General features: G+C 38.8%; 2 protein-coding genes across 2 annotated transcripts; one reads left to right on the forward strand and one right to left on the reverse strand.

The window, feature by feature from the left end:
• The first annotated feature begins 300 nt into the window (after positions 1–300).
• On the forward strand, positions 301–2,900 carry LOC131312662 (transcription termination factor MTEF18, mitochondrial-like). Its single transcript, XM_058340578.1, has one exon. It carries the CDS (start codon positions 820–822, stop codon positions 2,608–2,610), a length of 1,791 nt encoding a protein of 596 aa, XP_058196561.1. The 5' UTR covers positions 301–819; the 3' UTR covers positions 2,611–2,900.
• Positions 2,901–7,795: 4,895 nt separating this feature from the next.
• LOC131312663 (F-box/kelch-repeat protein At1g30090) lies at positions 7,796–10,009 on the reverse strand. Its single transcript, XM_058340579.1, has 2 exons — positions 9,858–10,009; positions 7,796–9,566 (listed from the first exon to the last, which is right to left on the reverse strand). The coding sequence occupies exon 2, from the start codon at positions 9,241–9,243 to the stop codon at positions 8,026–8,028; it is 1,218 nt and encodes a 405-aa protein (XP_058196562.1). The 5' UTR covers positions 9,244–9,566; positions 9,858–10,009; the 3' UTR covers positions 7,796–8,025.
• Positions 10,010–10,606: the final 597 nt, after the last annotated feature.

Genomic DNA, 10,606 nt, shown 5'->3' on the forward strand with positions numbered 1-10,606 from the left:
ATTTTCCCACTTTTTTTCTTTTATCTGTATTTTATTTATTGGATCCAATTTGATTTTTGGAGGCCTACGGGTCTCAAAAAATGATATAAACCGCAAGCTATTCATATAATATTTTTTTATGATTTTTACGAATGCTAAAGAAACCCTTATAGATATCGGATTGAGCTAATTTTTTATAAAAATTCATAAAAAATTATTGTAAGAATATCTCATGGTTTAAATCATTTTTTAGAACTTGAGAGGGAACTCACAAAATTATGCGCATTTATTCGACACCAAGGGAAGGAAAAGGTTATTATCTAGCTTTATCAAGCCGCATCTTGAAGAGTTATGCCTTCTTCTTCTTCTTCTTTAATTTATAAAAAACGCATTTGTAGAATATGTTACTGGCTTGCGGGGATTTTGTTAGGCACGCAAATTCCATAAAATGCAGTTGCGATAAATTATTTTTATAAAACATTTCAAAATATAGACATTTGTCGAATATATGTTTTGAAAACTGGACAGATCGACCAAAAACTCCGTTTAAACCCTTCTTCTAGGGTTTTGTAGGCAATCGCTCTCTGCCAATAAACGCTCCGCATAGAAGCAGATGCTTACAAGGGGTTTTCCCCTTTTATCATCTGAGAGAAAGAGAAGGAAAAGGGTGAGAGAGGTCCACATAAAACCCAAAGGTACGTCAACCCAAAACTCAACCTGAGAACATTTCTGGGTTTTTGATTTCAATTCATCTACTTTGATACGATATACGACAAACCCATGATCGAATTTTGAGCTTTAGCGTCGAAAACTCACATTTGCGGTGTCAGTAGTTTTTCCATGTTGATACTCAGAATCCGTAAAAGGGAATCTTATGTCTGTGCGTCTGAATTGATTTGCAAACTCAGCCACTTGATTCTCTCTCATGATGTTTTCCCTTTGAAACCCAGTATTGTGCAGAACCCTAATTTAGTACCTTTGAGGATTAGGTGCTTTGGCAGTTCCAGGCCCACCCATGATACCAAAATCTCTGTTGTAGAGTCAACACAGCCACTTCTCTCTCTTACACCTACCAACCCGATTTCTCGAGTTGCTAGGTCAGAGGGGCAAGATGCTCTTTTCGAATACTTGCATTGTACTCAAGGGTTCCACTGCACGGATGCGGAACACGTTAGCAAGAATTCACCATTCTTCCTTGAGCACTTGCTTTCCAAGGTTGAGAATGAGCAAGATGTGTCTAAGGCTTTGACCAGGTTCCTCAGATACAATCCCATTAATGAATTCGAACCCTTTTTGGAGAGCTTGGGTTTGACCCCGTCTGAGGTTGTATCCCTCCTTCCCCAGAGCTTGATGTTTTTGAACGACGATCAAGTCATGCTTGATAACTTTCATGTCCTTTGCGGTTATGGGGTTCCTCGAAGTAAGATTGGTAGGATATACAAGGAAGCAATTGGGGTATTCAGGTATGAGTATGGGATATTGGATTCGAAACTTAGGGCTTATGAAGAACTAGGCTTGAGCAAATCCACGGTTATTAAGCTGGTTAGTTGTTGCCCTTCGCTTTTGGTGGGTAATGTTAACAAGGAACTTATTGGGGTTCTTGAAAAGTTGAAAGCATGGGGATTTGGAAATGATTGGATTGGAGGGTACTTGTCTTGCAAAAGCGCTTACAATTGGAATAGAATGCTTGAGACAATGGGTTTTCTTGGTGAAGTGGGTTATAGTCGGACACAGATGGGGAGTTTGTTTAAAACGAATCCTGGTTTGCTTTTGGAAGGTTCCAGCAAAAGACTCTATATTTTAGTTGGAGGGTTGCTCAAATTGGATCTTAAGATGAGTGAAATTTACTCTTTCTTCTTGCAGAACCCTCAAATTCTGTCCGCTAAGTGTGCCAAGAATGTTTGCCGAGCAGTGTGTTTTCTGTATGAGATAGGAATGGAAACTGAAGGAATTGCAACTATTGTAGCTAATAACATTCGGGCGCTGGGTGCGGTCTCTCTGAATCAAACCAGAACTATTTTGAAAAAATTGAAAGTTGAGAGAGACGCTTTATGTCTTATGATAAAGGAAGACCCTTTAACGTTTCTCAGTTTGGTTGCCAAATCAGATGTTGTCAGCATTGAACAGTTATGGTCTGGAAACCAAAGTAGGTTTGTGGAGAAGACTACGTTCTTGCTCAAGTTAGGTTACGTGGAAAACTCAGACGAGATGACAAAAGCTCTGAAAAAGTTCCGTGGCAGAGGTGATCAATTACAGGAGAGATTTGATTGTCTGGTGCAAGCTGGTTTGGACCCCAATGTTGTAGCAAATATGATCAAACATGCTCCAGCTGTTCTAAACCAGAGCAAAGACTTACTCGAAAAGAAGATTGATTGTTTGAGAAATTGTTTGGGTTACCCATTGGAATCAATTGTGGTATTTCCTTCGTACTTGGGTTATGATTTGGGCAGAATCAATCTTAGGTTTTCCATGTGTGCATGGTTGAGGGGGAGAGGCAAAGCCAAACCTACTTTGTCCTTGAGCACGATCCTTGTGTGTTCAGAGGCACGATTTTTAAGAGATTTCGTAGAAAGAGATCCGGAAGGGCCCACCAAGTGGGAGAGCTTGAAAAAATCATTGCCTTCGAGCTAAGGTGGATTTCTGTCCCTTTTTTTATTGTGACAATTTTTTGGAATGAATATGAAAGAGGTTCCCTTTCGGATGTATCAATTTTCTTTGCCTGATGGTGGTATACTCTGCTCTACTCTTACTTAATTGGTGTCGTCAAAGGCTTATTGGAGTCATCTTGTGGTTCAGTTGCAGTGAAACTGAGTTTTTATGTTGCGTTGTTGTCATGTATCCAGCGCTTCTTAACTCTGCAGTTCTGATATATCCACGGCATTCTCTGAAATTCTATATGAATATTTGATTTTTGGAACTAATTTTGTTTGGTGCTTTGAAAATTTTAGGTTCTGTTTAACTGGTTATTTTATGGAATGTACCTTGTGGCCACAGGAGGTTTGCCTAGTTGTTAACTTCAGGGCCCTGAAATTAGTCGAGGTGCGTACGCTTGCCCAGACATCCGGTTATCAAAAAAAAAAAAAATTTTATGGGATGCAAAGTGTTCTGAATTTTCTTTTATAAACAGTTCGTGAGATGTGAAGTTGAGAGAAACTAGACTAAGGTGGTTTGGGCATGTCTACCGTAGACCAGGAGATGTAGTAGTTTAGAGAGCAGATAGGATAGCTTTGGGTAGCAATGTTACGGGGAGGGGTAGACCTAAATTGACATTAGATGTTGTTGTGCGCAAAGATGAGTATAATGGGTTTGTGTGAACAAAGTGGCCCTTGACATAGTTCAATAGAGGAAAATTATTTATGTAGCCGACCCCAAGTGATTGGGATATAAGGCTCGGTTTGGTTTGGTTTATGTGAGGTACTCCATCAAATGGTTGTTTCTCATTGTACCTAGTGCTGGAAACTTGACTTAGGTACCATGGTAGAGAATTTTTGATGTCTTTAGCATTAGCCATAGCTCTGATGCAATGAATTTGTACACGCAAGTGCTAAAGTCTAGCATTATATCTTACCAAGGATTAGTTGTGGGACAAATCAGAGCTGGAATAATCTGTTGGAGGAGGGTTGAGAGTAACTATGATAATTGGCTCATCTTCTTGGTCTGGAATGGACATTATGCCTGCAAACATTCTACTCGTTAGTTCTCGATTGTGGTTTTGAGTTGCCTCTCTCTCCAGCCACCTTTCTCAAGAGGATGGGGGAATGGGTGTGAACTGATATTAGGTTTGTCTGGTCTTTATGTTTATCTTTTCTTGTTCTTTTTTAGTTGTTAGTTGTTGCTATTTGTAGTAGTTGGAGTACTTGTGAGTTGTGACCAGTGTAATTGGTAACTTGCCTTTGGTTGCTGGAGATGTGTTTGTTCATGTAGGGTTTGTTCCAGCTTTGCTATTGCTTCCTCTCTTTATTTGTTTTTTTGGCATCTTTTTGCTTTATCATGCACATCTTTACCATTGAACTCTCGGAACTTTTTATTTTTTTGTTACTTCGTAAATAGAACTCTCCAAACTTTGCCTGTTTGCTTGCATGCAGTTCTTTCAATTCTTTTTCTTTTGGACTTGTGTTCTGGAAAAGGAAGAAAAACTCGCTTAATTGATTGTTTTTCTGACCTTTCTCGTAACTTTTTAAAGAAGCACCCATTTTTCAATACTTATTGAAAAGATGTTGTCATATAGTCAAAAGGTTGGAGATTTTTCATTTTATTTGTCTATAGTATATTATACGGAGTAATAAGATATGGGGGCGACTATTCGCAGTCCCGTATTTTCTCCCTTAGCCCGTTAAAAATTTTCAATTATACTCAACAGTTAGTTATCGAAATTGAGATACATTTTCAGCATACAATTACCGAAATATAATATATTTTTTCAACAGCTATTTACCGAAAATGTATGTTCGGCAGTTGTTTACCGAAGGTTGAACATATTTTTGACATATAGTTACCGAAATATAATTTTGTTTTCAACAGTTATTTACCGAAATGTTATGTATGATTTTTAACAACTATTTACCAAAATATAGTAGGTTAAGAGAGAGAATACGGGACTGCGAATAATCGCCCCCTAAGATATGAATACTTGGGATTATGATCAAATTACAGCAGTATCTCTATCTCTAGAGGGAGAAGGAACTCCAAATGGGAACGTCTGTCAAGAAATTGTTATCAACTTGAATCCATACTCTCCATTTTCAAATTTGGAGTTCGTTCCGGCCCACACCCACATTCGGTCAAATATAGTCTGCCCCTAGGGAATAAACAAAGCAATCCCAATTTTCTTGCGAAGGAGTAATTGAATTGAACAATTACATGATGTAGTTCTCAATTCGTGATTCCTCCTCCTTCAGAGCATCTTCAACCCCCTACTCCCACTCATTCTACATTTTAGAGATTTAAAACTATGTATTTTACTTGCAAATTAAGTTCGGAGAATTCTACTATTTATATCAACTTCAATCCATACTCTCCATTTTCACATCTATAACTTCCCTCCAAGAGATCACCCGGAGATCCTGTAGGGCGGGCTGCCTTACAGGATTGTAGCATATCACGCCAGATGTCCATCTCAGCAATCAACGGTTTGAATTGAAAACAAACTTTTTAATAGTTTGTTTTCAATGTAGAATGTTAAAAAAACTTTTGGACGGCTTGGATGATGTTGTACAGCCCTAAATGCATCCCTGCACTACAAAGTTTCCGAATCCCTATTTATTGTTTGCATTGATGGAAGATAATACAGTAAATTCACATGAATACGGATGAGAAAAAAGGAAGTGCATATGGTTAAAAAAAGAGTGCGTCAATTCCTTTATTTATTTCTATTGCAATAATCATAGGACCCCATAACTTTTTGAGTACACAGAATGCAAAGCACTCCTGCTTCTTGCTTTGCTTCCAAGATATCACTTCAAAAGCACCAAAAAAGAAAAAGAAAAAAAGGCATTCAAATTTGCTTTTATACACACCAAAGCAATACTAAAATTCTTCCGCGGCAATTGGAAACCAAGTTTGCCTTGTCGACATGACCTCTCACCAACTGGAGAACAACATCAACCTCCTACAACTAAGTTGGGTAGGAGTCACATGACCAGTAAAAGTTTTCAAGTACCAAAACCTCTGAACAGAACCAGGTTAAATCTCTATTCCACTCCTAATGAGAATGCAAAATAATAATGAACAGTACTGGAACCTTTCAAAAGAAGCAAGTCCTCGAAGGCAAATGAATATGAGAGTTCCAGATCAGGAACTTATTGCAGGACCAACAAATAGAACATTACACGTATCCCAAATTGTTTTGCATTTATCTGTCGCATTATATATATGGCGATCACCATGAACATGGAAGGTTTTCATTCTTATACGTATAGTAGGGGAAATCCCCAATAGGAGGATACTCTAGGCAGGGTCAACAGAGGTATTCTAAGATTGAAGAGTGGCATCAGATCAAGAAGTCAACGAGTACGAATTGTTCAAAGCAGCCAGTAACAAACATTTTAGAACTGACAAAATAACTGCCAAAATCATTGAGAATACACTCAAGTGTGAATCTGATTGCTCTTTAGCCCAAACATACTCCTTTGCTTGGAAGCCGATGAACGTATGCTTTCTCCTTTGTTATTGACAAAGAAGCTAACAATAGTAACCAATCTTGTCCAGAACAGGGACTAAACACGATTGTCAACTCCTAGTGATCCTGATGGAGCCAAAAGATTTCTCTTTTCTTTTTCTTTCCATAAAAAGAACACAAAAATTGAAAAACAATGGTATGTAAAAACTACAGAGGAAAATGCAACCCTTTATTGATCACCGTGCATCACCCACTTAGAGTTCCAGTTGTTCTAACTCGGAAAATAACAGATGACCTACGGAGAGAACTATGCTTGGTTAAACAACTAAGAACCTGCTAATTTACGAAATGTCAACCAACCTGATGACCTTCATTTTTAGAGAGAATAACCAAATGAAAACCTGGGAAATGGACACGGAAAACCATTTAGAACTTGGGCAGTGATTGTTTTGGAAGAATAAATGGGAGTGAAAGTAGAGTGTATTGAGAGAGAGAGAGAGAGAGAGAGAGAGAGAGACGAGTACGAAGTACTAATTGGGGCTGTTTAATACATACATACATACATACATACATGTGTGTGTGTGTGTGTGTGTGAGAGAGAGAGAGAGAGAGAGAGAGAGAGAGAGAGCTTCAATTCATGCCCAGCATTGTTGATTGGCAATGGTGGAATATGGATAAGAGACCAGAGCTGTAAAATGACTTACGGAGATGAGAGCCACAAAACATTCTACATCCATTTGGTGCAAAATCTTTTACCTCTACCAAACACCAAATATTAGTTACATATTCTTGGGGAAAATATTTTCACCCCAAACAAACAAAGCCGTAAACAATTTTTCAATTTTACATGAAAATACTTTTGGTTATAAAATGTTTCATCGAAACAAACGGAGCCTAGTTCAACTACCAAAAACGTACCCAAAAAGATTTTAGAATGCCCATCAAAAGGAGAAAGCACCCTAATCACTTTGAGATTACCATCACTGAAATCGACCACATTGGCCTTAACCTGGACACAGACGTGATTAGCTATTCTTCGACTATGTTTTTGGGTACAGGCTTAGCTTATGATCAAGGAAGCAGGAAAACATCTTATATTTCATGACCCTTTCATTTTTAGGGTAAAATGACAATGACAAGGCATCATCAACGTTTTCATGCATAGTTTTTGCCCACAGGTGTATGGAAGGTAAACGTAAACTCAACTTTGTAGACATATTTGCAGGGTGAATATCCCACTACAGATTTTGGATACATATACAAGACGATGAAGTAAGTGTCAAATGCTGTCTGGACCTAAGAGTCGAATTCCGACGGGTGCTTGCACACATATACAGGAGTCTATGTGACAGTTCTCAAGCAACATTGACTCCTTAGTTTACAATTTCCATTTCCAAAATCACTGATTACCAACAATGGAATGCACAACTTTTCTTCAATTGAAAAGGAAAAAATGTGGCCACGGGGATTGCAACTGGAATTAGAGATTTTCTCAGCTCAAGGAGAAATATGAATCACTCCTTCAAGAATAAAGCCCTCTGTATGCAATGGGGCTTGTCTGAAAGGATTCTGCAACCTTTATAGTCAGGGTTCTTGTTAGACAGTTGTAGCTGCCTAATTGCTGTTGTTTTGTTATTTTTGTTAGGGTTTTCATCCCCAGACTTTGATTCTTTGGTTGAGCTTAATAATATCTTAAACTTATAAAAGAAAAACGTTTCTTCAATCAAGATTGTCATTGTTTGACCCGGCACATTGGGCGATCAAACAAAATAACAAAGGAAACATGTATAGTTAAGCCACATACTATTAGTACACCTGATTGGAGAACTTTAAAAGCCTTGCACACATCTATCATCGCTCTAGACATTTAAATCTTTACAACTCAACCAACAAGTAGTGAAACATGATACAAGAAGCAAACTGAGGAATTAAGCAAACAGAACCTGAGCACTAGAAGGTGTCAAATCAGAGAAATCCTCTCGTGCATCCACCACTTGCCATCGAACAGAGAATCTCCATTTTTTCTCACCCGAGCCATCCAAGCTAACCCTAGAGATATAACCCACAGCAACATTGAGATTACGTCCCACAACAAAGATCCTATTATCACAGCAATTAGCTGAGAAAGGCTTGCATATCTGTTCCGGTAAATGACGCCCTTCTACAAACTCCCAAGAATCCGTATCCATGTCATAAACCTTAAGTTTCGTCCTTTCGTGCTCTGACACCACAAACAAATGCCCAAAAACCACAATACTCGAACCAGTCCACCCTTCTCTAAGCCCAGAAGCCATACTTTCCCACATATCAGTTCTCGGGTCGTAAACCTGACCCCTTGGTACAACAAAAAAAGGCCAAAACCAACCTTCAGTCACAAGGAGCTTCCCATTCAGAACCGCTGCATCATATGAAGCCATGCTTGTTCCCATGCTTGCAATAGGACGCCAAGTCCCCTTTGCAAGATCCAGGACCTCAGCCTTATTAAGCTCAAACCGATCTGTACTGTTTCCTCCAGCCACATAAATCATCCCATCAATGACAACACAAGCAAAAAACGAACGAGGAGTGTCCATTTTTTTCATTACAGTCCAACGATTCTTTTGCACTTCGTATTTCAATACCAAGTTGAGGGGGCAATCCACGTCAGAAGACATCCCACCACAAACAAAGAGAGTCCCCTCACGTGGGACCGAAACACATCGGAAACCCTGTGGGCAAACCTTTTCCTTGCAAGGCATAGTTGGTATATTGTGCCAAGAGAAGTTGTTTAGGTCAAGAACATGCCATTGAATCTTTCCGGTACTTTTGTGGATGGCAAATACAAAAAGCCATGGATCGTGGAACCCAAGTTCCCTTCTCCTATTGAAAAAATGCTCCTTACTACTAAACATGAAATACCAACGCTTACAAATGGATTTGCACGCTGTGTGATTTTGGACAGGAATTCGTAGGAGGCAATTGAGAGCTATGTCATCTGGGAGTCCTGGAATGAGTGGATCCCCTTTCACAGATAGTTCGAATTCTAAAGAAGGATCCAATAAAGAAGATTGGATTGCAGGTAGTCTAAATTTTGGGGATAATGTCATCTGGGAATCCCCTAGCTTGTGTACTGGTGCTTGGTGCGATGAAACACGTACCCTTTGCATCTTTTCTTCGATCTCCCAGTGAGTTGGATGGGAACTACTTTTTATCACCAAGAAAATTAACCACCCCAGAAAGACTAATGAAACACCTTGCCTCAATATATGAAGATGTTTCTATTTAATGGCATCGAAAGTTTAAAATCCCAATTCAAAGCAATCAATCTATTAACTCAAGAACCAGTTTCTTGACAACTGAATCCTAAATCATCTTCAAACCGGTTGATGGGGACACAGCCTCTGCCTAAACACCCAAGTTTGAACTCATGCGCACCAAAAGGAGACAACTTTAATTGTCTCTCACTTCTAATAGCCACAAGTTTCCGTTCCTACTTAGAATACAAACTTTGAGAGTCCAAAAGGTGTGAACTTTATTTAACTAGAAAGCATAAAAGGACCAAAAGCTCAAATCCCCAAGAAACGGCTTAATTTCTCATCTATTTCTTTCAAAATCAGAAAACCCACAACAAAACCCAGTTCACAGATCAGATAAAGAATCTCAACAATTTCAAAAAGCACTGTACCCAAAAGACAAATAGTGCTATAAATCAGATAGAAAGCCCACGTAGCAGAAACAAGAACATAGACGAAGAGAGAAAGCAAATACAGGATGAACTTACAGATATAGAATCTTTTTTTATGATCAGTACAGATATAGAACTGGATCGAGATTTGGTAAAGATGGTGACCGGTGGAGATTTTAGAGCTGTATAAGATTGATTACCCAGGAGAAAACTATTCTTCTACATCTCTTCTTTACTTATATAAAAGAGAAATGTTTTTACTCGTATTGTTCTGTTCTCGCCTCATATCTTCTTTCTTTTTTTTGGGTCAAACGGAATTTCCGCTAGCCTCATACGGAGTATCTAATAGGTGGCTACGTGGCTTCTTAATTCAAGTGGTCCCACGTCCCACGCGCATATGGAGCGTGTGTTGGTAATTATGCTCGGAAACATTCGACTATCCTATTATTTTTCTATTTTTAGTGATTTGTTGATCTTAATCTATTTTATCCCGGAGGATTTGGGGGATGAGTGTTTATGGACACTAGCTGCACTCCACTCCACTTCACTCTACTGACATTCGACTATCCTATTAATCTCAAAAAATCCTTACTAAAGCACCAGAGCACAGTCACGTACCGGCACATATTTGTGTGAGCTCAATCATTAATGTTTGACCCCATATAATCGTGTGTTGGATAGGGACGGCCCTGGAACACCAAGCACTCAATAATCACTCAATAATCTCACCGATGGGGGAAATTGTTTGACAATCCAATTGAGCTCTGAAAATCGAATATATTAGGTGATAAGTAATCAAAAGTGGATAATATATCTTTATAGCAGTAGAATCAAAAATTAATAAA

The sequence above is a fragment of the Rhododendron vialii genome, chromosome 13a (genome assembly GCF_030253575.1).
Source record: "Rhododendron vialii isolate Sample 1 chromosome 13a, ASM3025357v1".
NCBI lineage: Eukaryota > Viridiplantae > Streptophyta > Magnoliopsida > Ericales > Ericaceae > Rhododendron > Rhododendron vialii.

Bases quoted from the DNA above. Each gene is read 5' to 3' on its own strand.
- LOC131312663 (XM_058340579.1), bottom strand. From the start codon at position 9,243: ATGCAAAGGGTACGTGTTTCATCGCACCAAGCACCAGTACACAAGCTA.
- LOC131312662 (XM_058340578.1), top strand. From the start codon at position 820: ATGTTGATACTCAGAATCCGTAAAAGGGAATCTTATGTCTGTGCGTCT.